Genomic DNA, 27,570 nt, shown 5'->3' with positions numbered 1-27,570 from the left:
GTTTTCATTTGTCCTCTCTGGCATCAATGTCTCTTTCTTGACTTTCTTTTCAGGTTGACAACCAGATCATGAAAGTGGTACAGCAAATTGTGAACCAGGCCAATTCTGGCCATCAGATCATTGTCCAAAATGTTTCCATGGAAGAGAACAATGAGGAAATAGCCGATACAATCACCATAGCAACCCCTGATAGCCTCACTGAGCAAGTTGCAATGACTCTGGCCTCTGGCATTGAGGTAGGAGAGGCCCTGATGACAGACAGCAGTCTGGAGACTGGCCACAACACTGTCACTGTAGTGGCAGCTGACGATATTGAGATGTTGGAACACACTGAGGAATACATGATTGCTACTCAGGATGGAGATGTGGAAATACAGACAGTGGTGGTGGGTGAATGAATGATGAGGAGCTCTTACTGACCCTCCCCACATCCCTACTCAGGGAAAAGAAATAATTCAAAGGTTGGTGCAAGAACCCTGAATGCTGCACTACGTGGTTACTGCTTCATACCAGGGACTTGACGCCTGGTAACTCCACATAAAGGTCGCTTATGGTTTCCAAACCACGGTTACATATGTCAATACTGATTATATTTAATTATATTAATGAAACTTGAGCTCAAGGTCTTCCTCCATCACTTAAGCTGTAACTGATTGTGTTGAGGTATCCAGTCATTTTGTGCTGTGACTGAGCAGTTTATTTAACTTGTACCCAAAGGAAGGAGCTGACATGTGACCCAGTTACTGAGAACTGACATCAGTAGTGGCTCTTTGCCCAGAGTCTGTTTGCTGACAGTGAGAGCAGAGCAATAAGAGACAATGTGACTGGCTGCTGAACTGGATTAGTGCTGACCTACAGCAGAGCTTCTTCTCACAGTTACTTTACGTGCTCGACTCTTTGCGTTCCCCTACCTCACCCTCTTGATTTCCGTAAATACCTACCTTGTGATGAAAACAGGCTCTTCATTCTATTACATACATGGAGCTGAGTTTAATACCCTGGTTATTCTGCCTTACTTAAGGTTCAACTACTTTACCAAGGCTTTAGATAATAAATCAGAGATATCAGTAAGGACTGGAAAACAAAACATTAGCTGAGGAGGCGAGTGTGACACTTGGCAGGTATTTGTGAGAAACTGACATTTATGATTGGCAGTAATCAGAAATTGGGAGACAAATTTAATTCAAAGATCTTCAGGACCCTCCAGTGAGGGTTTCATTCCCAGTACAACTCATGTTCATGCTGAAACTGAAATCGGTATCCTTTTAACAGAAGGATTCAAATGCAAGAAACCCAAATGTAGTTCAGAGCTGTTCCAAGTGAGATGACTTGATTTGATGCAAACTTTGTCAATTCATAAAATATTTGTGAAAAATGTCTTTGTCTTGCTGCTTCAGCTGCAGTGATAGGGACTTGTAGCAACAATCTTGGCAAAGAGTAGCTCTGTATTAAGTATCATTGGATTGCTCATTCCTTTGATAAATGATATCTTGTGGCGCTCACCTCTGAACTCTGTTGGAATCATGCACCCTCTCGTTTTATCTCTTAGAAACATGAGAATTTGTTTTCATTTCTGTGAGCCAGTGATTCTGCTTTCCTTGAAATTGTTAAGCTGGATGTAGTACTTCCAGTTCCATTACAAGTATAGGACTCTACATGTTTTTTATGTTGTGTGAAAAAAGTTTGTTGCATGTACACAATGAGCTTACTTGTACTTTTCCAGCCCATCAACCGCTAACTGCCTCTGTTGTAAATAAGACGTGAGAGTTGCCTATCTCGCTATAAATAAAAATGCAGGATATTTTTTAGATTTTTTATAATAGCATGTTTTCTACCCCAGATGACAGCTCACTTAATCAGATATTAATGTGTTTATGAACATTATTTGTAAGCAGTTGTTTCAGGGACACTTTTCACAAAAAATGTTGTGAAGGATTTTCCATTTATTTTGGAAAACAGACGGGTATATCTGCAGAAAGCGGCCTTAAGTATGAACAAAGCTAACTGGATTGTGACAAATCAACATGAAGCAAGGTACGTGTCTCATCAGAGATTACCTGTCAAGCTTTTCAGAGCAGAAAAATTATATTAGCACTGTATAGATTGTAAAGTATTCCTTTAAATAATTACCAGCAGTGCTTTTGCTACATTGGTAATGAACGGTGTGCCTGCAGTACAGATAATTGCCCATTCATAGGGTCACTGTTTCAGGAACTAAAACTCAAAATGGGCAGCAGAGTTTAGGAAGGACACAGATGTGCTTAACTCTACTGCAGGATCTTCCTGCTGATGGGCTTTTAAAAAAAAATTCGCGTTTGTGAGTGCAATAGCTAAATTCTGCATTAGGGTATTCCCACCAGCAAGGGCTATATCAGTATCCTGGACATGTGACGCACTCCATGGAACCAATGTATTTTATGAATGAAAATGCCATGTAGTTCTGTGAGAATTTCATCCTTTTATATTAATCTAATATTTTATTTTCAGTGTATTCAAGGCATGTATCAAGATAACTACTTTGCTGATCCTCACTGGCGCCTCACTATGTGACCTGGTTGACCTCAAATAAAGGTGGAATTTGAACTTCACTCCTATGTGCACCATTTAATTGTCAAAAAACTTGTTTGGTGTTTATCCATGCAATTCTTGATGCTCTGTTGCTTCTTTGATCAACAGTCCAATCCATCCCACAACACTGTTTCACCAGGCCAATTTTTGTTTTAATGTACAAGTTCTGAATAAGGCCACTGATCAGAAATGCTAATGTTAGAGAAGTTGGGTAAAGAATTTCCACCTGAGGGGTAAGAGTTTTCCTCTGTCTCCTGACCTCTCACCCTGTAGCTAAACATTTCCTCCTTTTCCACTTTGTCTCAGGGTGTGAGCATCCCTACAGAAACCTTTTCTTACTACATCCATTGCAACTTACCCAGCTGGTACACGAGTTTGAGATTTCTCTCATATATGCACAATGTTGTCATTTCATGCATATGTACATCTGGATATCCACATCATGCTGTCACACCCATCACTATCCCCACTTCCTTTGCCTGTCATTCTCATACTCTGCAATTCTCTACCACTCCAGATTTTATTTAAACAGTTCTCTCACCTTATGAATCTTGTAGATTTACACACTGTAGCAGTGCTAAATTCTTGTTGAAATCAAACTAATTTCCTCACCTCACAAAAAAACTGGTCCCCCTCAGCCTTGAGCACCAAGTAGAGAAAGTCATGGATGTTGTGAACACTGCCTGAACTTGCCCCAGTGATGTTGATTCTCTCCTTTGTACAACTTTCCCAATGGAGTGGAGGAATAAGGCTAAGGAGTAATCGACGTGTAGTCGATTTTAATTGAAGACACAGTAAAAAAAAAAAATAGGTGGTGGAAACTGTCACTTAAGGAAAATGTGCAAACTATTGAACAGAGGACCTGTCACTGAGAGTGAACAAAAATGTCAGTTTGTCTCATCTGAATTTTTTCTGTTCTGTCTTGGGGCTAATGATTTCTTTCACGTTTGTGATGATCCCTCTATGATAGACATTGCCCCACGTGGGTTTGTCTAGTCGGCTGTTGTCCATGTGACATTGGCAACTGTTCTTATGTTTGTACCACTCATTTGAAGTCTGATTGGTTATCACCAGGTAGAAGTGAAAAACGGTGTAGCCTGCCAGCAAAAAGAAGATGAGGAGTGTGAAGCCCAGCATGAAAAGAATCCGAGGAAAGGTCAGGAACAGTTTCTGCAAAAGGGACAACACATTAGTTATCAAAGACATGGAATAGGAGAGAGCATCAGCATCCCTTGCAGTTTTTTGAATGTATATCCCACCTTTCCCACTCCCCTGGACATTCCATCATTTTTTGAAGCGGTTATAGAAACATAGAAGATAGGAGCAGAAGGAGGCCCTTTGAGCCTAATCCACCATTCATTACGATCATGGCTGATCATCCAACTCAATAGCCTAATCCTGCTTTTATAGAAAAACATTATAATGTAATAAACGCAGTCAATTTGTGTACAGCAAGATTTCACAAGTAGCAATGATGTAATAACTTGATAATCTGTTTTGGTGGTTATGGACAATTATTGGCCAGGGCACCAGGAAAATTCCCCTGCTCATCTTCAAATATCTTGGTTTAATGTCTCATTAGATACAGCAGCACTGCCTCATTACTGCATTGAAGTGTCAGCCTAGATTTATGCTCATTTTGACTCTGGCTAGAGTGTTAGCCACACTGATGGCTTAGTCAACAGAGTGCAGTCAGAGCCCAACAAAGATGCCTCAAAAATTTTAACACTCGTGATTATAGAAGCAGAGAGCAACCTAGAAACCAGAGGATAAGGTACAGATTTTGAATCAGCAGCTGCTTTATCATGATAGTTTTGTAACATCGATGCAGGACACCTGCCAGGGAAGAAGGTATAATCAGTATGTAGTGAATAAATTAAGTGACACTCGAGTTTTAAGATGCCTGTAGGTCAGGGTGGGAGGAGGATGATGAGGGTGTGTGTCCAGCTTTCGCTGTCACAAATACACGCATTCACAGAGTTTCACTCAATCTCCATCCTGGCCTGGGAGGTTTGGACATTTTACCACCAAGGAGGAGTTTGGGACGGCTGTGACGGTGTCAAGTTGGGCTTCCTCACTCTGCCCTGTCTGAGACTCCAGCTGACCTGGAGGGGCCTGGCGGCTGCTGTTGCTGCGACAGCTGTTCCTTGTGGCTACCCCAGCCCATTCTAGCGTCTTAACCTCAGTGCTCCCTTAAGGAGCCGATGCCTGTATGGGAGGGCAAGAGATAGAATGGACCTTAGTCACTCACCTTCTCACTGCTCTTCCATCACAGACTATTACTCTCCCACATTTGCTGCTGATAGGCTCATTGGTGCGCAGCAAACGGGGGAGAGAAATGGTCTGTAATTGAAGGAGCAGCCCCTTGCAGATCTTTCACTTGCATTTGTATCTTAAACAGTGAGTCTGCGATAGAGAGGCATTGCAGCCCACGAAACTTATGTTGGAAAACCTTGCTTTGAAACAAAGGACAATTGAGGAAGGTAAGGAGTTCCATAGTACTTCAATTCAGGTGTAACAAAACAGGATAGCGTTGCAAATAACAGAACATGTGTCATGTCACTATTCTTTTATTGCATGGCATGTTGAAGCCTGTCAAAGTCTAGCATTGTTCTGCTGAAGACAACCAGGATCATGTGAAATTGTGCAATTAAACAAGTTTTTAAATTCCTAGGCGTGTCCATATGAGGGGAAAAATTGAACATTTTTCAGAGTTGGATCTGGCATTTGATTGATATTGTACAGGTCCTACACCTATAGGCCAAATTATGGGGATAAGGCCTGGGTGAGATTGTGGTTGGTGCAGACTCGATGGGCCAAATGGCTTCTTTCTGCACTATAGGGACTCTGTGATTCTAGTAAATGGCTTTGCTGTCAATTATGTGGAACTAACAATCTTTATATAATACAATGATTCTGGAAGATCATCAGTCACTCCTTCCTGAACAAAATATAGATTTTGCCACAAACATAGAATCATCAGAAACTTTACCTGGACGATGTACAGGATGCCAACGGGCACATATTCACCATCAGCATTCACATACACTGCCTGATGTAGGTTTGACATCAGTGCCACCTGGACAAGGTATCTTACAGTCACAGTTCCCACAGCTGCTGCCATCCCTGACAGGGTCACCAGGTACAATAGGAAGTAGCGCATGTTTAATGCTCCAATGCAGTTATTCACCCAGACACAGTGGTGGTCAAATCGATGGATGCACCGGTTACACATTCCTAGGGAGGAGAAGAGGAAATCGTTAGATGACTTTGGTGCTAGGCGTCAGACACTGTCCTGTCATTCCCCATACCCAGCACCAAATCCAGCCCACACAGTAGGGATAAAAATCTTGCTGTTCTGTATATTCTGCTGAGATAGAATTCCTAGAGGACAATTGATCCATTAGAACGCCTGATTTGGTAAATTATTTGAGGTTGGAGTTTGGGAAATAATATTAGAACATGTGCTTGTGTGGCTGTTCAGGTGAACACCTGGACTCTCAAGTCAGCTATGTTTCTTACTCTGAGTAGTAGGAAAAGGGATGTTTATGTGGGCGGCACAAAGGTTAGCACTGCTACCTCACAGCGCCAGTGACCTGGGTTTAATTCCCGGCTTGGGGCACTGTCTGTGCAGAGTCTGCACATTCTCTGTGTCTGTGTGGGTTTCCTCTGGGTGCTCCAGTTTCCTCCCACAGTCCGAAAGATATGCTGGTTAGGTGCATTGTCATGCTAAATTCTCCCTCAGTGTACCCAAACAGGCGTGGAGTGTGGCGACTAGGGGGATTTTCACAGTAACTTCATTGCAATGTTAATGTAAACCTACTTGTGACACTAATAAATAAACTTAAAAACATGTGGCCAAGAGGACTTGGGACCTTGGTTTTATAGTGCATCATTAATGACCATATGCTCTGCTTAACCCTGTGAAGCATTAGGGATTTGTTAATTTATGTTAGTGGCCATTAATAGCTAAGTTGCTCAACTTGCTCCCTTTAGTTTTCAAGGAACCAATATACAAAAACTTACTGTTTCCCCATTTTCAATCTGCAATTGAGCTTAAATATTTGCATGTTTTATATATGGCTTAAAAAGAGAAATTCCTGCAACTTCACTCATTCTTGTGAGATTTCTACAATTATTGGCAGTTGATGGCCACTATTTGTAAAGAATGAGACTGCAGAGCCCAAATCATCTCAAGTCTGGTCATGTTTTCCCTGGCTGGACAGCAGAATTCACTCCTGTGGTATGGAAGAGCATCAACAAATACAAGCAAGTCCATCAGAATCTGAAATCATTGTCTGTTTATCAGAATTGCTGTAAGTTTCTTACGACAGTGTTTTGATCGTGCTGGCTTTGCAAATTTGCACGTAGGGCAGATATGGGACTGTTGATACAAAGTCCCATCATACATATACACTTTCAGCAGCTGCTTATGGTTTGAAGGAGAAATCGTACCTTTGAGAAACAAACAAGAAATCCACATTAAACTCAAATAATTTAACTGTTGCAGATTCTGTGCACAAGTTAAAGCAATCACAGCCACAAGTTGAAAATGTCTGAAACTAAGTTCTTATGAAAGGTCAGTGACTGTTTCTTGCTCCACTGATGCTGCCTGACCTGCTGAGTTTTTTCACAATTTTTGGTTTTTAATTTCACATTTCCAGCACCCACTTTTGTTTGAGTGTCTGAAATTCTTTGTCCTGACTTGTAATAATTATGGTAATTCTCTGACTTCTGTCCGACGTGTTAGGGATGCTACATGTTCCAAGTAAACAATGTGATCAGGTGTTCTAAGTTCCCCTTCTTTCTTGGGGAAAGCACTAGGCTTCTGTCTGCTGGTCCCATCTGGCAACCAGGATAAGATTGAAAATACAGGCAGCCTTTCTGTAGCAAAATGCCAGAAGAGATCTGACTCGGTGCACTGAAAATTTTAAACAGACAGCAGAGATGATGCAGCACCATTCAATCAATTTGCATATTGTAATCACAGACTATGCTAAGAAAAATGATGGTGTAGCAGTAATGTTACTGGGCTTGTAATTCAATCCCGAGTCCCAGGCTAATGCTTTTGAGACATGGGTTCCAATCCCACCATGGCAGCTGGTGGAGTTTAAATTCAATTAATTAAAAATCAAATTGAAAGCTAATGTCCATGAAACTTATCATTGATGGTTCTAAAAACTATCTGGTTCACTAATGTCCTTTAGGGACAGAAATCTGCCATCCTTACTCGGTCCAGCATACATGTGCCTCCAGATCCACGGCAATGTGGTTGACTCTTAACTGCCTTCTGAAATGACCCAGCAAACCACTCAGTTCATCGAATTCCTACAATGCAGAAGGATGCTATTCAGCCCATCAAACCTGCACCGACTCTGACAGATCATCTTTCCCAGGCGCAACCCCCACCCTATCCTTGTAACTCCACGCATTTACCCCACCAATCCTAACCTACACATCTTGGGTCCCTAAGGGGCAATTTAGCCACCCAACCAGTACATCTTTGGACTTTGAAACTGGAGCATCCAGAGAAAACCCACACAGACAGGAGTTCAAGGGCATTTAGGGAGGGAACTATAGGCCAGTTAGTTTAGTATCTATTATTGGCAAGACGCTGGAGTCAATAATCAGAGGAAATAGCTAATCTTTTAGGAAAGCTGAATATAATCAAACCTAGTCAACATGGTTTTATGAAAGGTAAATCATGTTTGACAAATCTCAAATTCTTTGAGGTTGTAACGGGGAGTAGATACAGGAGAACCTGTAGATGTAGTGTAGATTTTGAAAAGGCATTTGACAAGGTGCCACATAAGAGGTTGGCGCATAAAGTAAAAGCCCATTCGGTAGAAGTGTGTTAGCATGGATTGGTTTCCTCTGGGTGCTTCAGTTTCCTCCCACAGTCCAAAAACGTGCCGGTTAGATGGACTGGCCATACTAAATTTACCCCTTAGGGTCCCAAGATGTGTAGGTTAGGAGGATTGACAGGGTAAATGCGTGGGGTGGGCCTGAGAAAGATGCTTTGTCAGAGAATTGCTGCAGACCCAATGAGCTGAATAGCATCCTTCTGCACTGGAAGGATTCTATGAACTGAGTGGTTTGCTGGGTCATTTCAGATGGCAGTTAAGTGTCAACTACATCACTGTGTTTTCTACGTGACTGTAGATCCAGAGAGTTGGAATAAATGGGCCTTTTTCAGAGTGGAAAGATGTAACAAGCAGAGTATTGCAAGGATCAGTTCTTGGTCCACAATTGTTCACTATTTACATTAATGACCTAGAGCAAGGAACAGAATGTAAGGTTTCCAAATTTGTTTTTGACTCGATGATAGGTGGAAGGGCATGTGGTGATGAGGATGTTGTCATTTTCCAACAGGATACAGATAGATTGGGTGACTGGGCAAAAACCTGGTAAATGGAGTTTAATGTGCGGAAGTATGAGGTCATGCACTTTGGTAGGAGGAATTAAAAGGCAGATTATTATCTAAATGGAGGGAGACTGCAGGTGAGTGAAGTACAGAGGGATCTAGTTGTTCTAGTGTATGAATCATAAAAAGCTAGCAGGTAGGTCCAACAAGTAGTTAAGAAGGCAAATGCCATTTTGGCCTTTATTGCAAAGGGTTTAAAAATTGAGAGGTTTTGTTGCAATTGTACTGGGTGTTGGTGAGACCTCACTTGGAATACTGCATTCAGTTTTGATCCTCTTACCGAACAAACCATATAGTAACATTGGAGATAGTCCAAAGGAGATTCACCAGACTAATTCCTGGGATGAGAAGGTTGCTCTATCAAGAGAGGCTAAATAGTCTGGGTCTGTATTCCTTGGAGTTTAGCAAGAGCGATGTGTGACCTTATTCAAACATCTTTAGGGGGCTTGATAGGGTCGACGATGAGATGTTTTCACTCGTGGGAGAGTCTCGAACAAGGGGATATAGCTACAAGGTAAAGGGCTGGTCATTTAAAACTGAGGTGCGTAGAAATTTCTTCTTGCAGAGGGTGGTGAATCTCTGGAATTCTCTACCCCAAAGGGTGGTGGAAGCTGGATCATTAGAAGTATTTAAAATGGAGGTGGATAAATATTTAATAGATAGAGGAATAGAGCGCTATGGGGAAATGGCACAGAAAAACCGCTGGCATTGCTCAGCCATGATCATACTGAATGGCAGGACAGGCCTGAAGGACCTGGTGGTGAAGGACCTGGTGGCCTAGTTCTGTTTCTATTTCTGGTGTTCTTATGGGTGGGCAACAAATGCTGGCCTTACCAATGATTCTCAAATCCCATGAAAGAAAAAAAAAAGTACTAATTTGTCCAGATATAAAAGGCAGGCAGGTGTGTTACCTTGAAAGAAGAAACTTAATTTCAAAAACATCTTTCATGACCTCAGGATGTTAAAGTGCTTTAGAGCTAATTAAGTACTCTTTTGAAGTGCAGTTACTATTGAAATATAGCAGATATGTCAGCCAATTGTGCACAGCAAGGTCCCATAAACAGCAGAGAGTTAATTACAATTTTCAGTAAAAAAAATATTTTGAAGAATAAATGTTGGTTAAGATACCAAGAGAGAACTCCATTATTCTTCAAAATAACGCCATGGAATATTTTAAGTTCACCAGAGAAGACAGATTGGGCTTTGGTTTAAGGTTTCATCCAAAAGAGGGCAAATCTGACACTGCGGCTCTTTCTCAGAACTCACTGGAATGCCAATTTAGATATATGCTCAAGTCTCTAGAGTGGGATTTGAACCCATGATCTTTGTCTCAATGGTGAGAGTGCTACCAACTGAGCCACAACTAACACTGAGGAATAGTCTCACTCAGTTGAGAAAAGGTGACAGCAAATTAGGACAAGACATCTACCTGCTGAATTGCTTTCACAGTCTATTTCTTACCAGGGTCTTTGGTACAACATAGGTAGAAAAAGTACATCTTCCCAAGGACAAGAATGTAAGGCAGAAGCAGAATATTGCGTCTGAATCCCAGCTCCAAGCTGTAAGGAAATACTTCCCACGAATACTCTCCATACACTGCTACTTCTAATACAAGATGCAGAACCAGGAAAAATGAACTTCTGTTAAAAGAAACAAGTGAAATATCAGAGTCTTGATTTGCTTCATTATGCCTAACATTCCCTAACTTCTAAAGTTAATGCATTCTTGAATTCATAAGGAATTATCCTGTTTATTTGCTAGTTAAGTCTCTGTTCAGGGTAATTTTGCTTTTGCATTGCGCAAATCCATTGGTTCAACAATTTTTGTCTTCCCTATGGACAATTCCATAACGTTGTAGGGTCCCATTTGCACTAGAGCTGTGACCTGATAGAGACTAGAGCGAAATTCCAGGAAAACATATATTTATGTCAGTCCTTAACATTTTCCATATACCGAAATAATTTGAACTTAGAGCCAAGAGGAAATAAAGATCATGGCAAACTGTGAAGTAGAATGCAGGAATTTTTGGGAAGTGGACAGATGTAGATAAATGCAATATAGCACATTTTGAAACAGAGAATAGATATATGGTGAAATTTTCTTTTTTATTCATTCATGGGATGTGAACCTCACTGGCTAGGCCCATCACTAATTGCTCTCGAGAAGTTGGCAGTGAGCTAGCTTCTTGAAGCGCAGCAGACCATTTGGACCCACAATGCTGTTAGGGAGAGAGTTCCAGTGTTTTGACCCAGCGACAATGAAGGAATGGTAATATATTTCCAAGCCAGAATTGTGAGTAGCTTGGAGGAGAACTTCCAGGTGGTGATGGTGTACCCATGTGTTTGCTGTCCTTTGTCCTTCTAGATGTAGTGGGTTTGGAAGGTCCTGATTAAGGAACTTTGGTAAGTTCCTGCAATGCATCTTGTAGATAGCGCACACTGTTGCCACTGTGCATCAGTGATGGAAGGGGTGACAATCAAGTAGGCTGCTTTTCCTGGATGGTGTCAAGCTTCTTGAGTGTTGTTGGAGATCCATTCCTTCAAGCAAGGGAAGAGTATGCTATCACACTTGTGGCTTGTGCCTTATAGATAGTAGACAGGCTTTGGGTAGTCAAGAGGCGAGTTACTTGCCACAGGATTCCTAGCCTCTGACCTGGCCTTGTAGAAATTGTATTTATATGGCGAGTCCAATTAAGTTTCTAGTCAATGGTAAGCCCAAGGATGTTGATTGGGTGTGGGGGGGGGCGGGGGGGTAATAGATACAGTGATGGTAATGCTATTGAATGTCAAGGGGCAGTGGTTAGATTCTCTCTTGTTGGGAAATGGTTGTTGCATAGCATTTGTGTAGCATGAATGTTATGTGCCACTTGTCAGCCCAAGCCAAGATACTGTCACAGACTTGCTGCATTTGGACATGGACTGCTACAGTATCTGAAGCATCATGAAATTGTGTGTGTTTGGGGGGCGGGGGGGCACACTCTCAGAGCGGCTCCCCTGACAATAACATTGTGCCTGCACCTCTGCTGGGTCTGTCTTGGGACATTGTTTGTAAAGTACAATTCTGTCACTGTGACTATGCTGAGCTGATGCTTGACTAGTCTACGAGACAGCTCTTTCAATTTTGGCACAAGCCCCCAGACGTTAGCAAGGAGGACCTTGTCAGGTTGAAAGTGCTGAGTTTATGATTATCGTTTCTGGTGCCTAGGTCGATGACAGGAACCCATCAGGTTTCATTCCTTATTGACTTTCTAGCAGTTTTATACAATTGAATGGCATTTAAGTGTCAATTACATTGCTGTGGATGTGGAGTCACATATAGGCCAGGCAAGGCAAGAACAGCAGATTTCCTTCCCTGAAGGACATTAGTGAACCAGATGGATTTTTTTTTTTTACAGCAATTGACAATGGTTTCATGGTCATTATTAGACTTTTAATTCCAGACTTTGACCGAATTCAGATTCCACCATTGGCCTGTTGGGATTCCCAGAGCATCACCCTGGGATTCTTGACCTCCCCCTAATTCTCAGTGAGATTTAACAGTGCAGATATACAGGATCTAAGTGTAATGCCAGGAAACCAAAATTGTATCCTGATATTTATACATAGGCACTTGAATATATACCAGACTATTAATCCAGAAACTTAGCTAATGTTCCGGGGACCCGTGTTTGAATTCCGTGGAATTTGAATTCTATTAAAAAAAAATCTGGAATTAGGAATCTACTGATGACCATGAAACCATTGTCAATTGTCAGAAAAACCCATCTGGTTCACTAATGCCCTTTAGAGAAGGAAATCTGCCGTCCTTACCCGGTCTGGCCTACATATGACTCGAGAGCCACAGCAGTGTGGTTGATTCTCAACTGCCCTCGGGCAACTACGGATGGGCAATGAATGCTGGCCAGCCAGCAACGCCATTGTCCCACGAATAAATAAAAATATAAATAGCAGAAGTGATTTCAGAATGTCCACACTTACCTCTGGCGGATAAGCCTATGTAAAACAGATTGCACTACTATCTGCAACCATTGAGGAATCACTGGTCCAATTACCTGTTAGTAACAGAAAGAAAATTGAGGCGTGAAAATGAAAGAAAGGAAGGACTGGCATTTATTCAGTACTTGTGATTTTGGGGCATCCTAATGTACACAAATTCGGTGAAGTATAGGTGCAATTGTCATGTAATATATTCAGCAGACAATTTGCATGCAGCAAGCTCCCACAAATAACGATGTGTTAATGACTACGTAATCCGTTTTGTTTTAGTGATGTTGAAAGAAGACCAATTATTGACCAGGCCACCATAAGACATAGGAGCAGAATTAGGTCCCTTGTCCCATTGAGTCTGCTCCACCATTCAATCATGGCTGAGATTTTTCTCATCTCCATTCTCCTGCCTTTTCCCCATAACCCCTGATCCCCTTATTAATCAAGAACCTATCTATCTGTCTTAAAGACACTCAATGACCTGGCCTCCACAGCCTCCTGCGGCAAAGAGTTCCACAGATTCACCACTCTCTAGCTGAAGAAATTTCTCCTCATCTCTGTTTTAAAGGATCGTCCCTTTAGCCTGAGATTGTGCCCTCTAGTTTTAGTTTTTTCTATGAGTGGATATATCCTCTCCACGTCCGCTCTATTCAGGCTTCGCAGTATCCTGTAAGTTTCAATAAGATTCCCCCCCCCCCCATCCTTCTAAACTCTAACGAGTACAGACTCAGAGTCCTCAACCGTTCCTCATATGACAAGCTCTTCATTCCAGGGATCATTCTTGTGAACCTCCTCTGGATTCTTTCCAAGGCCAGCACATCCTTCCTTAGATATGGGGCCCAAAACTGCTCACAATACTCCAAATGGAGTCTGGCCAGAGTCTTATACAGCCTCAGAGATACATCCCTGCTCTTGTTTTCTAGCCCTCTCGACAGGAATGCTAACATTGCATATGCCTTCCCAACTGCCGACTGAACCTGCAAGTTAACCTCAAGAGAATCTTGAACAAGGACTCCCAAGTCCCTTTGTGTCTCTGATTTTAGAAACATTTTCCCATTTAGAAAATAGCTTATGCCTCCATTCCTCCTTCCAAAGTGCATAACCTCACACTTTTCCACATTGTATTCCATCTGCCACTTCTTTGCCCACTCTCCTAACCTGTCCAAATCCTTCTGCAGCCCTCCTGCTTCCTCAATACTGCCTGTCCCTCTACATATCTTTGTATCATCTGCAAACTTAGCAACAGTGCCTTCAGTTCCTTCCTCCAAATCGTTAATGTATATTGTGAAACGTTGTGGTTCCAGCACTGACCCGAGGCACACCACTAGTCACCAGCTGCCATCCTGAAAAAGACCCCTTTATCCCCACTCTCTGCCTTCTGCCAGTCAGCCAATCCTCTATCCATGCCAGGATCTTACCCTTAACACCATAGGCACTTAACTTATTTAACAGTCTCCTAACAGCACCTTGTCAAAGACCTCCTGGAAATCTAAATAAATCATGTCCACTGGTTCTCCTTTATCTAACTTCCTTGTTACCTCCTCAAAGAACCAAAGGAAACACCCTCCATTCTTCTTTGATTAATGCCTTGGGATCTTTTACATTCACCTGAGGGGGCAAGACATTGGTTTAACATCTTGCCTAAAAGACGATACCTCCAACCCTGCACCATTCTCACAGCACTGCAATGGAGTGTCAGCCTAGATTATGTGCTCAAGCCTCTGAGTGGGGCTTGAACTCATGACTATGACATAATAGAATATGCTAGCCACTGAACAAAGGCTGAGAAAAGCAATGGCACTGTACGAAAACAGAGTATAAACACAGTCCCCCCCCGATAACCAGCTGCACGCGGGTGCCTGCTCTCCCTTCTCATCCACAATGCACCATTCCAGCTTGTTTAATGTGTGTTTGGACGACTTTGCTCCAACCGTGTTTTCTATTGTATATAAAATTCAGTAACAAATTCAAATGAAGCATGAAAGAAACCCCCAAAAATACAGGATTATTTTCCCAGTATAGAAAAATGAATGCTCTGGAATAAACAACCAGCCGGCATGGCAGAACAAGAAGCTATAAGATTGTTCAAATAGGAATGCGAAAAGATCAGTGGAATTCAGGGTTATTAGGTTCACTCGGGATGTGACCTCGCAATGTCGCAAATTGAGAATAAATGCAGAATAATATCTTGGGATACAGTATTGAGACATGACGTGTGTTGAGTGTAGTATGACTTGGGAGGAACAGTAGTTTTGAACGTACAGTTCCCAAACCTCTATTGGTGTTTTCCTCCTTTCAAATCTGGGCTTGTTACAGACTGGTTGATTGCTACAATTTGTTAAAATGCCATCATCATGCATCATGCAATTCATTCTACCTGTACCAGATATGATCGAAGGAGATCCATCAAAGGTGCCAAAAGACAATACCGGACCAAGCTAGAGTCTCAGGCTAGCCACACACACCCCTGCCAACTATGGCAAGGTCTGCAAGACATAACAGGCTCTACAAGATGAAGGCATGTCAAATCGCCGACTCCACCTCACCCCTCCCTGATGAGCTCAATGCATTCTATGCCCGTTTTGAGCAAGAGGTCAGCGAGAGCATGCCCTCCACCCTGGAAACCCTAGATGAACTTGTATCTGCAGTCACCATTGCAGATATCAGAGCAGTTTTCTCGAAGGTCAACCCACGGAAAGCGACTGGCCCAGACGAGTTACCCGGACAAGCACTCAGATCCTGCGTGGATCAGCTGGCAGGGGTATTACCGGATATCTTCAACCTCTCTTTACAACAATCCGAGGTCCCTATCTGCTTCAAGAAGATGACCATCATCCCGGTACCCAAGAAAAACCAAACAGCGTGCCTCAATGACTATTATCCGGTGGCTCTGACATACTTCATTATGAAGTGCTTCGAAAGGCTGCATGGTACGAACTGATTCCAGCCTCCCGGTCTACCTGGATCCATGACAGTTTGCCTACCGCCGCAACAGATGCACAGCAGACGCCATTTCCCTGGCCCTGCACTCAACCCTGGCACACCTAGGTAACAAACACACCTATGTCAGACTTCTATTTATTGACTACAGCTCAGCCTTCAACACCCATTATTCCTATGACACCCATCTCCAAACTCCGTGGCCTGGGCCTCGGCTCCTCCCTCTGCGACTGGATCCTGAACTTTCTAACTCTCAGCCCACAATCAGCAAGGATAGGCAACAACACCTCCTCCAGAATCATCCTCGACACCGGTGCCCATAAGGATGTGTTCTCAACCCCCTACAATACTCCTTATACACCGATGACTGTGTGGCCAAATTCCCCTCCAATTAGATTTTCAAGTTTGCTGATGACACCACCGTAGTGGGACAGATCTCAAGAAAATCTGGTGAACTGGTGCGGCGACAATAATCTCTCCCTCAATGTCAACAAAACAAAGGAGATTGTCATCGACTTCAGGAAGTATAGAGGAGAACATGCCCCTGTCTATATCAACGGGGACGAAGTAGAAAGGGTCGAGAGGTTCAAGTTTTTAAGTGTCTAGATCACCAACAACCTGTCCTGGTCCCCCTCATGCCGACACTATAGTTAAGAAAGCCCACCAACCCCCCTACTTTCTCAGAAGACTAAGGAAATTTGGCATGTCAGCTATGACTCTCACCAACTTTTACAGATGCACAATAGAAAGCATTCTTTCTGATTGCATCACAGCTTGGTATGGCTCCTGCTCTGCCCAAGACCGCAAGAAACTACAAAAGGTCGTGAATGCAGCCCAATCCATCACTCAAACCAGCCTCCCATCCATTGACACCGTCTACACCAGCTACCTTGGCAAAGCAGCCAGCATAATTAGGATCCCATGCACCCCGGGTGTTCTCTCCTCCACCTTCTTCTGTCTGGAAAAAGATACAAAAATCTATGATCACGTACCAATTGACTCAAGAACAGCTTCTTCCCTTCCACTTTTGAATGGATCTACCTTGCATTAAGTTGATCTTTCTCTACACCCTAGCTATGACTGTAACACTACATTCTGCACTCTCTTGTTCCTTCTCTATGAGCGGTATGCTTTGTCTGTATAGCGTGCAGGAAATAGTACTTTTCGCTGTGTACTAATACATGTGACAATAATAAATCAAATCAAACCTAACCTGTAGTGGAAGATCGACTAAATGCACCTTGGTCATTTTTGTTTAGTGATTCCAATATTTTTCTATGAAATGGAAAAGATAATTTTGTGGGAAGCTTCATGGTGAAGTGAAATGGACTAATTATATATTCCTGTATTAAACTGTGACTAATCCTTATCAATTATTCCATGAAAACAATCCTTTTTTTGGCAATACAGCTCCCTCATCAGGCTCATAGATTTAAAACAACACAAAGCCACTTTGTGAGAAACCTCCGATCTGTACAGCTCTCACCATTCTCTTCCTTCAACTGCACAAAAAGCACAATTATCACCTAATTGCAGCCAAATTTAGAGAAAAATATTGGAATCACTAAACAAAAATGACCAAGGTGCATTTAGTCGATCTTCCACTACAGGTTAGGTTTGATTTGATTTATTATTGTCACATGTATTAGTATACAGTGAAAAGTACTATTTCTTGCACGCTATACAGACAAAGCATACCATCCATAGAGAAGGAACGAGAGAGTGCAGAATGTAATATTACAGTCATAGCTAGGGTGTAGAGAAAGATCAACTTAATGCAAGGTAGGTCCATTCAAAAGTGGGAGGGAAGAAGCTGTTCTTGAGTCAATGACAACAAGCAAAAAAAAAAAACTTCTAAAATCTCCTTTAGATACTATCTATTTGGAAATTGAACAAAAGCCTAACATTTTTACCTTTTAGCCAATGTCCCAAACTCCTCCATCACCATTCCTGGGTATATCTGTCCTATTGGCAGGACCAAACCACCAGAGGTGGCAGCATTGTGATAATGAGTTGTGAGGAAGTGACTCTGGGAGTCTTCAATATTGACCTGGACCTCAGGTAGCAAAGAAGCCTCCTGCTGTTATACAAATTACTGTCTTCCCTTAGTTGATGGTTGGTAAAAAGTAGGTGGCATGGACAAGTTGGGCCGAAGGGCCTGTTTCCATGCTGTAAACCTCTATGACTCTATGAATTGATACCCTTCATGTTGAACACCACTTGGAAGAATCTGAGGATGACAAGGGCATAGATACCACTGCAGACCGACTGGCTGATTCCTGAAGGACATAACATCCTGACTGGATCTATGGCAAGTAATGCTTTATTCATATTGCATCTTTCATAACCACAGGATGCTCTAGACTGCTTAACAGCGAATGAAATAGTCTTGAAGTGTGGTCACTGTTGTAGGAAACACAGTAAGAAGTCTCACAACACCAGGTTAAAGTCCAACGGGTTTATTTGGTAGCAAAAGCCACTAGCTTTCGGAGCGCTGCTCCTTCGTCAGGCGCGTGAGATTTCAGTAAAGGAGGACTTTAACCTGGTGTTGTGAGACTTCTTACCGTGTTTACCCCAGTCCAACGCCGACATCTCCACATCATGGCTACCATTGACACCATAATGTAGGAAACCAGCAACGAATTTGCACATAGAAATCTCCCAGAGCAATATATGATAATGACCAGACAGTTTGTTTTTATAATGATGATCAAATTGGCTCGGGCAGCAGGGACAATTCCCCTGCTCTTTTTCAAAATAGTGTCACTTTTTCCTTAGTTGAATGTCCCATCAGAATGACGGCAACTCCAAAAGTACAGAATTCCCTCAGCAATGCATTGTTTTGTGCTCAAATCCTGGATTTGGACTTGAACCCAAAACCTCACACAGAAACAAGAGTATTACCAACTGAGCTACAGATGATACTACACGTGGAAGATCTTTCTGATTTGTTCCCAGGCAAAAGTCTTAGTGTGAAAACACAAGAAATAGGAGGAATAGATCATTTGGGCTATTGAGCCTAATCCACCATTGATTAAGTTGTGGCTGACCGAACTGTGGGCTTAATTCCACTTTTCTGCCTGTCCACCAAAACTCTTAAATCCCCTGATCAAAAATCTGTCTTAATTCAGCCTCAAATATCTTCAATGACACAGACTCCATTGCTCTCCAATGAGAATTCCAAGCACTAAAGATACTCGGGAGAAATTCCTTCTCATCTCCATCTTCAATGGGCGACCACTTATTTTTAAACTGTGCCGCCTAGTTCTAGATTTCCCCACAAGAGGAAACATCCCCTCAGAATCTTATGATTCAATAAGTTCACCTCATTCTTTTAACTCTAATAAGAATCGGTCCAACCTGTTAAACCTTTCTGCACATGACACACCCTTCACAGGAATCAGCCTAATAAGCTGCTTATTGCTACTGAGCAAGTACATTCTTTCCTAAGGAGACCAAAATTGCACACAGTACTCTTGGTGTGGTCTCATTAATGCCCTGTACAATTGTAGCACGACTTAACCTACTTTTATATTCCATCCTGTTGTAATAAAGGCCAAAATTCTATTTCCCTTCCCAATTACCTGCATGCTAACTTTTTGTAATTCATATACAAAGATATCCAGATCCGTTTGTACTGCAGTCTCCATTTCTGCTTTGCCAAAGTATTTTCCACATTATACTCCATCTGCCAAATTTTTGCCCACTTACTTAATCAGTATCCCTTTGCAGACTCTTTGTATTCTCCTCACAACTTGTATTTTCAGTGCATTTGGCTATAATGTAGTCAGTCTCTTCATCCAAGTTAATATATACTGTAAAGAGTTGAAGCCCTAGCACTGGTCCCTGCTGCACTCTACTAGTTAATTTGCCAATTTATCCCAACTCTGCTTTTGGGGGTAGCTGGCAGGGGTATTCGCAGACAACCTCAACCTCGTTTTACAACAATCTGAGGTCCCTATCTGCTTCAAGAAGATGACCACCATCCCGGTACCAAAGAAAAACCAAGCAGTATACCTTAATGACTATCGTCCGGTGGCTCTGACCTTCATCATTATGAAGTGCTTCGAAAGCTTAGTCATGGCACAAATCAATTCCAGCCTTCCAGATTGCCTGGATCCTCTACAGTTCACCTACCGCTGCAACAGGTCCACAGCAGACGCCATCTCCCTGGCCCTGCACTCAACCCTGGAACACCTAGATAACAAAGACACCTATGTCAGACTCCTATTTATTGGACTACAGCTCAGCCTTCAACATCATTATTCCTACGAAACTCATCTCCAAACTCCTTGGCTCTTCCCTCTACAACTGGATCCTGAACTTCCTAACCCATAGACCACAATCAGTAAGGATAGGCAACAACAACACCTCCTCCACGATCATCCTCAACACCAGTACCCAACAAGGCTGTGTCTTCAGCCCTCTAATATACTCCTTATACACCTATGACTGTGTGGCCAAACTCTCCTCTAATTCGATTTTCAAGTTTGCTGAAGACACCACCGTAGTGGGGCGAATCTCAAACAATGACGAGACAGAGTACAGGAATGAGATACAGAATCTGATGAACTGGTGCGACAATAATCTCTCCCTCAATGTCAACAAAACAAAGGAGATAGTCATCAACTTCAGGAAGCGTAGTGGAGAACATGCTCCTGTCTACATCAATGGGGATGAAGTGGAAATGGTTGAGAGCTTCAAGTTTTTAGGTGTCCAGATCACCAACAACCTGTCCTGGTCCCCCCATGCCAACACTATAGTTAAGAAAGCCCACCAATGCCTCTACTTTCTCAGAAGACTAAGGAAATTTGGCATGTCAGCTACAACTCTCATGAACTTTTACAGATGCACTATAGAAAGCATTCTTTCTGGTTGTATCACAGCTTGGTATGGCTCCTGCTCTGCCCAAGACCGTGAGAAACTACAAAGGGTCGTGAATGAAGCCAAGTCTATCACGCAAACCAGCCTCCCATCCATTGACTCTGTCTACACTTCCCGCTGCCTCGGAAAAGCAGCCTGCAAAATTAAGGACCCCATGCACCCCAACCATACTGTCTTCCACCTTCTTCCGTCGGGAAAAAGATACGAAAGTCTGAAGTCATGTACCAACCGACTCTAGAACAGCTTCCCTGCTGCCACCAGACTTTTGAATGGACCTACTTCACACTAAGTTGATCTTTCTCTATCCTCTAGATATGACTGTAACACTACATTCTGCACTCTCTCTCTCTTTTCCTTCTCTATGAACAGTATGCTTTGTCTGTATAGCATGCAAGAAACAATACTTTTCACTATGCTAATACATGTGACAATAATAAATCAAATCCCGTTAGTTGGCTGCTCCTCTATCCATGCTAATTACATCACCCCAATATCATGAGCTCTTACATCCTAACCTTTTATGTGACACCATATCAAATTCCTTTTAGAAATCCAAATACAAAACATCCAGCAGTTCCACTTTATCAACCATGCTTGTTAGATCCTCAAAGAACTCTTTATAAATCTGTCAAACACAATTTCTCTTTTATAAAGCCATATTGAATCTGCCTGATGATTTTCTAAACGTCCTGCTACTACCTCTTTAATAATGGATTCTCGCATTTTTCCCAGTGACAGATGTTAGGCAACCGGTCTATATGACCTGCTACTATCTCTTTAATAGCGAGTTCCAGCATTTCCCCAATGACAGATGTTAAACTAACTGGCCTATAATTTCCTACTTCCTGTTGTTTTCATTTCTTGATTAGTGATGTTACATTTGCAGCTTTCCAATCCACTGGAACTTTTGCAGAATCTAGGGAATTTGGAAGATTATAACCAATGCATCAGCTATTTGATGAAATGTATCCCAGGACGTTGTGCGAGGCTCGAGAGGAAATTGTGGGTCCCCTAGTAGAGATATTTGAATCATCGACAGCCACAGGTGAGGTGCCTGAAGATTGGAGGGTAGCAAATGTTGTGCCTTTGTTTAAGAAGGGCTGCAGGGGAAAACCTGGGAACAACAGGCCGGTGAGCCTAATGTCTGTAGTGGGTAAGTTGTTAGAAGGTATTCTGAGAGACAGGATCTACAGGCATTTAGAGGAGGTAAGGACTGATTCGGGACAGTTGGCATGGTTTTGAGTGGAAAATCAAGTCTCACAAATTTGGTTGAGTGTTTTGAAGGGGTAACCAAGAAGATAGATGAGGGCAGCACAGTCAACGTTGTCTACATAGACTTTAGCAAGGCCTTTGGCAGGGTACCGCATGGTAGGTTGTTGCACAAGGTTAAATCTCACGGGATCCAGGGTGTGATAGCCAATTGGATACAAAATTGGCTTGATGACAGAAAACACAGTGATTGTAGAGGGTTGTTTTTCAAACTGGAGGCCTGTGACCAGCGGTGTGCCTCAGGGATCAGTGCTGGGTCCACTGTTATTTGTCATTTATATTAATGATTTGGATGAGAATTTAGGAGGCATGATTAGTAAGTTTGCAGATGACGCCAAGATTGGTGGCATAGTAGACAGTGAAGGTTATCCAGGATTGCAACGGGATCTTGATCAATTGCGCCAGTGGGCTGACAAATGGCAGATGGAGTTTAATTTAGATAAATGGGAGATGATTTATTTTGGTAGATCGAACCAGGGCAGGACTTAGTTAATGGTAGGACTTTGGGGAGAGTTATAGAACAAAGAGATCTAGGGGCACAGGTTCATAGCTCCTTGAAAGTGGAGTCCCAGTGGACAGAATGAAGAAGGCGGCATTCGGCATGCTTGGTTTCATTGGTCAGAACATTGAACACAGGACTTGGGACATCTTGAAGTTGTACAAGACATTGGTAAGGCCACACTTGAAATCCTGTGTACAATTCTGGTCTCCCTATTGTAGAAAGGATATTATTAAACCAGAAAGAGCACAGAAAAGATTTACTAGGATGCTACCTCTGAAGATTGGAGGGTAGCAAATGTTGTGCCTTTGTTTAAGAAGGGCTGCAGGGGAAAACCTGGGAACAACAGGCCGGTGAGCCTGTTGAGTTGTAAGCCTGGTTTGAGTTGTAAGGAAAGGCTGGATAGACTGGGACTTTTTTCTCTAGTGCATAGGAGGCTTAGGGGTGATCTTATAGAGGTCTATAAAATAATGAGGGACATAGATAGATAGTCAACATTTTTTCTCAAAGGTAGGGGAGTCTAAAACTAGAGGGCATAGGTTTAAGGTGTGAGGGAAGAAATACAAAAGGGTCCACAGGGGCATTTTTTTCACACAGAGGTGAGTGTCTGGAATGAGCTGCCAGAGATGGTAGTAGAGGCAGTTTCAATTTTGTCTTTTAAAAAAGCATTTAGACAGTTACATGGATAAGATTGTTATAGAGGGATATGGCCAAAAGCAGGCAATTGGGACAATGACTATCTCCACAACCACTTCCTTTAAGCCCTCTGGCCATCAGACTTGTCAACCTTTAGTACCATTAGTTTTCCTAATTATTTTTATCTGGTGATTGAGACTATGTTGAGTTCCTTTTTCCCTTTTCTCCCTGCTTTTCTGCTGGTTAGGTGCATTGGCCATGCTAAATTCTGCCTCAGCGTACCCAAACAGGCGGAGTATGGCAACTAGGGGATTTTCACAGTAACTTCATTGCAGTGTTAATGCAAGCCTACTTGTGACACCAATAAATAAACTTAAATTCTTAGGATGCTTTTTGTCACCTACTGTGAAGACAGTTACAAAAAAGACTTCAAAATCTTTGCATTGAGACTTTGTTTTCCATTGTAAACTCTCCAGTTTTTCCTTATGGGAACAACGCTCATTGTTGCTATTTTTTACCCTTTTCATATACTTGTAGAAGTATACTTTTACTGTCTTTATATTTCATGATAGTTTTCCCTCAGACTTTCCCTCTCTTTTTAAGTCATGCTTTGGTGGTTTCTAAAATTTTCCCAATCTTCTGGCCTGTCACTGAACTTTGCGGCACTATACATCTTTTCTTTCAATTTGATACCATCTACTTAGGCATGGATGATGCCTCCTTCTTGTAGTCTTTTCCTCAATTGCTTTAATCTTGGTTGAGGAAATAGCCATTACACTACAGAAACTAGCAACAGCAGCAAGAAGTCTATTTGACCGCAGCATGCTGGCAGAGTGGTTAGCACTGTTGCCTCACAGAGCCAGGGACCCAGGTTCAATTCTGGCCTTGGGCGATTACGGAGTTTGCATGTTCTCCCCACGACTGCATGGGTTTCCTCTGGTGCTCTGGTTTCCTCTCAGTCCAAAGATGTGTAGGTTAGGTGGATTAGCCATGTAAATGCGTGGGATTATGGGGATAGGGCAAGAGCACTGTAATAAATGGGATAGAAACAGAACAGAACTAGCAGCCCAAACTACTCATCCCTTAGTGACTGTGGGCTATTAACAGCAGAATTGTCTTCCACTACAATCTATAACCTCAAGGCCTTGTTTATTCCTCACTCTACCATTACCATCAAGCCAAGGGACCAAGCCTGTCCAATGAGGAGTGCATGCCAGGAGCAACATCAGGTATATCTTCCAAACCCATAACCTCTTATCCCCTTGAAGGACAAGAGCAGCAAGTGCATGGGAACAAGGCAACATAACAGAACATCCAGACTTGGAAATATCTTGTCTTGTTGCTGGGTCAAAATCCAGGGATTTACTATGCAACAGCACTCTGGGTGTGTTTAAATTTAAGAGGTGACTTACCATCACCTTCAAGGGCAATTATGGGCAACAAACGCTGGGCCAAAAATTCAAACCAACGGTTCATCCAGAAGGGATTTTGTCTCAATGCCGAGAATTTAACCTGTTCAGGGGACAACATGCAGATGGAAGATAAATGGATTTATTAAGTACTTGATTCAGAATCCTGTCCCTCAAACTTCCACACAGTACAATATGTAGTAATGAATACTGTAGAGTACAGAGAGAAGCCATATGGTCCATCAGGCCTCTTCCAATGTTAGCTATTTTTTCCTTTGCTCTAACTGTTTTCCCATGGCCGTGTTATTTTTCCAAGATACTGTTCTTTATCTCGTGGGCAGATCCAGAATTGGGACCATACAAATAAAACAGTCACCAATAAATTCAATAGGAAATTCAGGAGAAACTTCATTACTCAGTGATTAGAATGTGGACTTTGCTACTAAATAGAGTTAAGACAAATTGTATAGGTCCAGGTAAATGCATGGCAAGGGGAGGGGAAGAAAGGAATAGAAACATATGGGATTACATAACGAATGGAGGGAAGAAGCTCATGTGGAGCATGGACCAGTTATGCTGAACGTCTTGTTTGTGCTTTGTCATACAGTATTTATCCCGTTCACCTTTAAATATGGTGATCGCATCAGTTTCAGTAACTCGCGAGTAGAATCATAGGAATTTCTAGAAAGAAGGACAAAGAATGGAAGAAACATAGATAATTGAGAGAAAATAAGTCAGAAAACAATTAGTACATCAACACCATGCCATACACAACCAATTCGAAGATCTGCCCACAGGCAACTCGTAGGATAGCATTTAACCAAAAATGTTATACTCATTTTACAAGGGATGTTGCTCTCCCACAAGAAGCAATGGGGTGCATCTCAAACCAGCTCAGGTCAATGCCTCCAGTCTTACTCAGGTCTCCATTTACCAATTCAGAACACTTATTTCAGTTCTCCAAGCTATTTAGTTATCACAGCCAAGCAGGTACTTCTAAAGGTTCTGGTAAAAGGTTATCAACCCGAAACATGAATTCTTTCACTCTCCACAGATGCTGCCAAAACCTGTTGGGTATTATAGCATTGATTACTTTTACTTCTGAACAAAGGTCACTTGTTAGCAATCAGGAGCAAGAACCCTGGCTGCTTCACCCTTTAACTTCCCTGAGGCATTGAGCACTACTCCCACTAACTATTTTTGTTGGATAAGAGAAGTCTAAGGAGAGATTTGCTCGAGGTGTTCAAAATCATGAGGAAACCGGAGGGAGTAGATAGGAAGAAACTGTTCCTGCTTGTAAATGGATCGAGAATAAGAGGGCACAGATTTAAGGTAATTTGCAAAAGTAGTAAATGTGATGAGAAAAACCTTTTTCACACAAGTGGTTCAGGAAGTGTGGTGACCTCTTTTTAGGACAAACCAAATAAACAAACTCAGATTAAGTCAGGACAAAGCAAAAGGGGCAGCTCCCCAAAAGGAGGGGGGAACGGCCCGAACAAAAATCAATGTACAAAGGAAACTTAAAAACATCAAATTAAAATGTGATTGTCAGGATCAATAACGCACCCCAACCCCTGCGGTGTCCAACAGGCGCAGAAGGCGTCAACCGCGCCCGTGGACACCGCATGCTCCCTCTCCAGGGACACCTGGCCACGAACGTAGCCGCGGTAGAGGGGCAGACAGTCAGGATGGACGGCCCCCTCGATCGCCCGCTGCCTGGACCGGTAAATGGCGCGTTGCGCCAGGCCCAGGAGCAGGTTCACGAGGAGGTCGCCATCCTGACCCGCCCCTCTCCGCACCGGGTGTCCGTAGATCAGGAGCATGGGACTGAAGTGCAAACAGAACATCAATAAAAGGTTCTTTAGGAAAACAAAAAGGGAGTGCAGCCTAAGACACAAAACATAGACATGGTCCACAGACTCCACAAGGCCACAGAAAGGGCAGTCTTCGGAGCCCGTGGCAAGTTCAACTGAGACATTCAAAACAGCATTACTTGATTATTTGAATAGAAAATGTGCAAGGGTATGGGGGAAAAGGCAGGCAGGCATGATAGAACATAGAACATAGAAAGCCACAGCACAAACAGGCCCTTCGGCCCACAGGTTGCGCCGATCACATCCCCACCTCTAGGCCTATCTATAGCCCTCAATCCCATTAAATCCCATGTACTCATCCAGAAGTCTCTTAAAAGACCCCAACGAGTTTGCCTCCACCACCACCGACGTCAGCCGATTCCACTCACCCACCACCCTCTGAGTGAAAAACTTACCCCTGACATCTCCTCTGTACCTACCCCCCAGCACCTTAAACCTGTGTCCTCTCGTAGCAACCATGATGGGCCAAATGGCCCCTTCTGCACCATGAGATCAGTTGGTTCAACACAGGCATGGGATGGAAACACACTTCCATTAAATTGCAGTTACCTGAGTCACATGGTGCGAGATCCTTGCAAAACATTCCTGACTTTGCCTTGAGAATTTGATGGCAACCACCATGCAGGAGATGCAAACAGCCAAGTAAATGAGGAACAGAATAAGGAAATCCATCTCTGTGGCTAAAAATATAACTCAGTGTCAAGGCTGGGACCTTTGCATCTGTTGAAATCAGTACCTGAGAGACAGAAGAAACCACATCAAAATAGGTGAGTTTATTATTCTAATTTACTAATATGTTTGAATGCTGGAGCTGAAGGTTCACACAAATTATATATTGCATTACAATCAGAATCTGAGCCAAAGGAATAACTCAAGAATAGCTGAGGGGAACAATGTTAAAATTGTCACTCCAGTCTCTGTCACGTGAAATTGTCTTATCACTCCATAATGAACTGTTGATGTTTCATGTTATTAAAATGAATTTTTAGAGGAATGACAAATGCATTCAATAAAGGTGCTTTGGAGTAATTTTGCATTAGATACTGCCACTGCAAGGGAGTTGCACTCTGATCTAGGTGCT

General features: G+C 42.5%; 2 protein-coding genes across 6 annotated transcripts in view; one reads left to right on the top strand and one right to left on the bottom strand.

The window, feature by feature from the left end:
- Window positions 1-2,587, top strand: part of e4f1 (E4F transcription factor 1) — a 43,587-nt gene extending 41,000 nt beyond the window's left edge. For 2 of the 4 annotated variants that reach the window (XM_078206807.1, XM_078206809.1), the window contains one exon: window positions 54-2,587. In XM_078206807.1, the coding sequence (XP_078062933.1) occupies window positions 54-398 (345 nt within the window). In that variant the 3' untranslated portion in view covers window positions 399-2,587. The remainder of the gene's footprint in view (window positions 1-53) is intronic. The other 2 variants (XR_013496640.1, XM_078206808.1) reach the window with 2 other exon arrangements.
- On the bottom strand, window positions 2,581-27,226 carry zdhhc4 (zDHHC palmitoyltransferase 4). 2 transcript variants are annotated; one of them, XM_078206811.1, is made up of 7 exons: window positions 27,039-27,226; window positions 25,239-25,296; window positions 12,970-13,043; window positions 10,454-10,632; window positions 6,898-7,023; window positions 5,561-5,805; window positions 2,581-3,738 (listed from the first exon to the last, which is right to left on the bottom strand). In XM_078206811.1, the coding sequence occupies exons 2-7, from the start codon at window positions 25,257-25,259 to the stop codon at window positions 3,466-3,468; spliced, it is 918 nt and encodes a 305-aa protein (XP_078062937.1). In that variant the 5' UTR covers window positions 25,260-25,296; window positions 27,039-27,226; the 3' UTR covers window positions 2,581-3,465. The 2 variants fall into 2 exon arrangements, with proteins under 2 accessions (XP_078062937.1, XP_078062936.1); XM_078206810.1 differs by lacking the exon at window positions 25,239-25,296.
- Window positions 27,227-27,570: the final 344 nt, after the last annotated feature.

Source organism: Mustelus asterias, unplaced genomic scaffold (assembly GCF_964213995.1).
Source record: "Mustelus asterias unplaced genomic scaffold, sMusAst1.hap1.1 HAP1_SCAFFOLD_1801, whole genome shotgun sequence".
NCBI lineage: Eukaryota > Metazoa > Chordata > Chondrichthyes > Carcharhiniformes > Triakidae > Mustelus > Mustelus asterias.
This window is presented reverse-complemented; position numbering and strand designations above follow the sequence as displayed.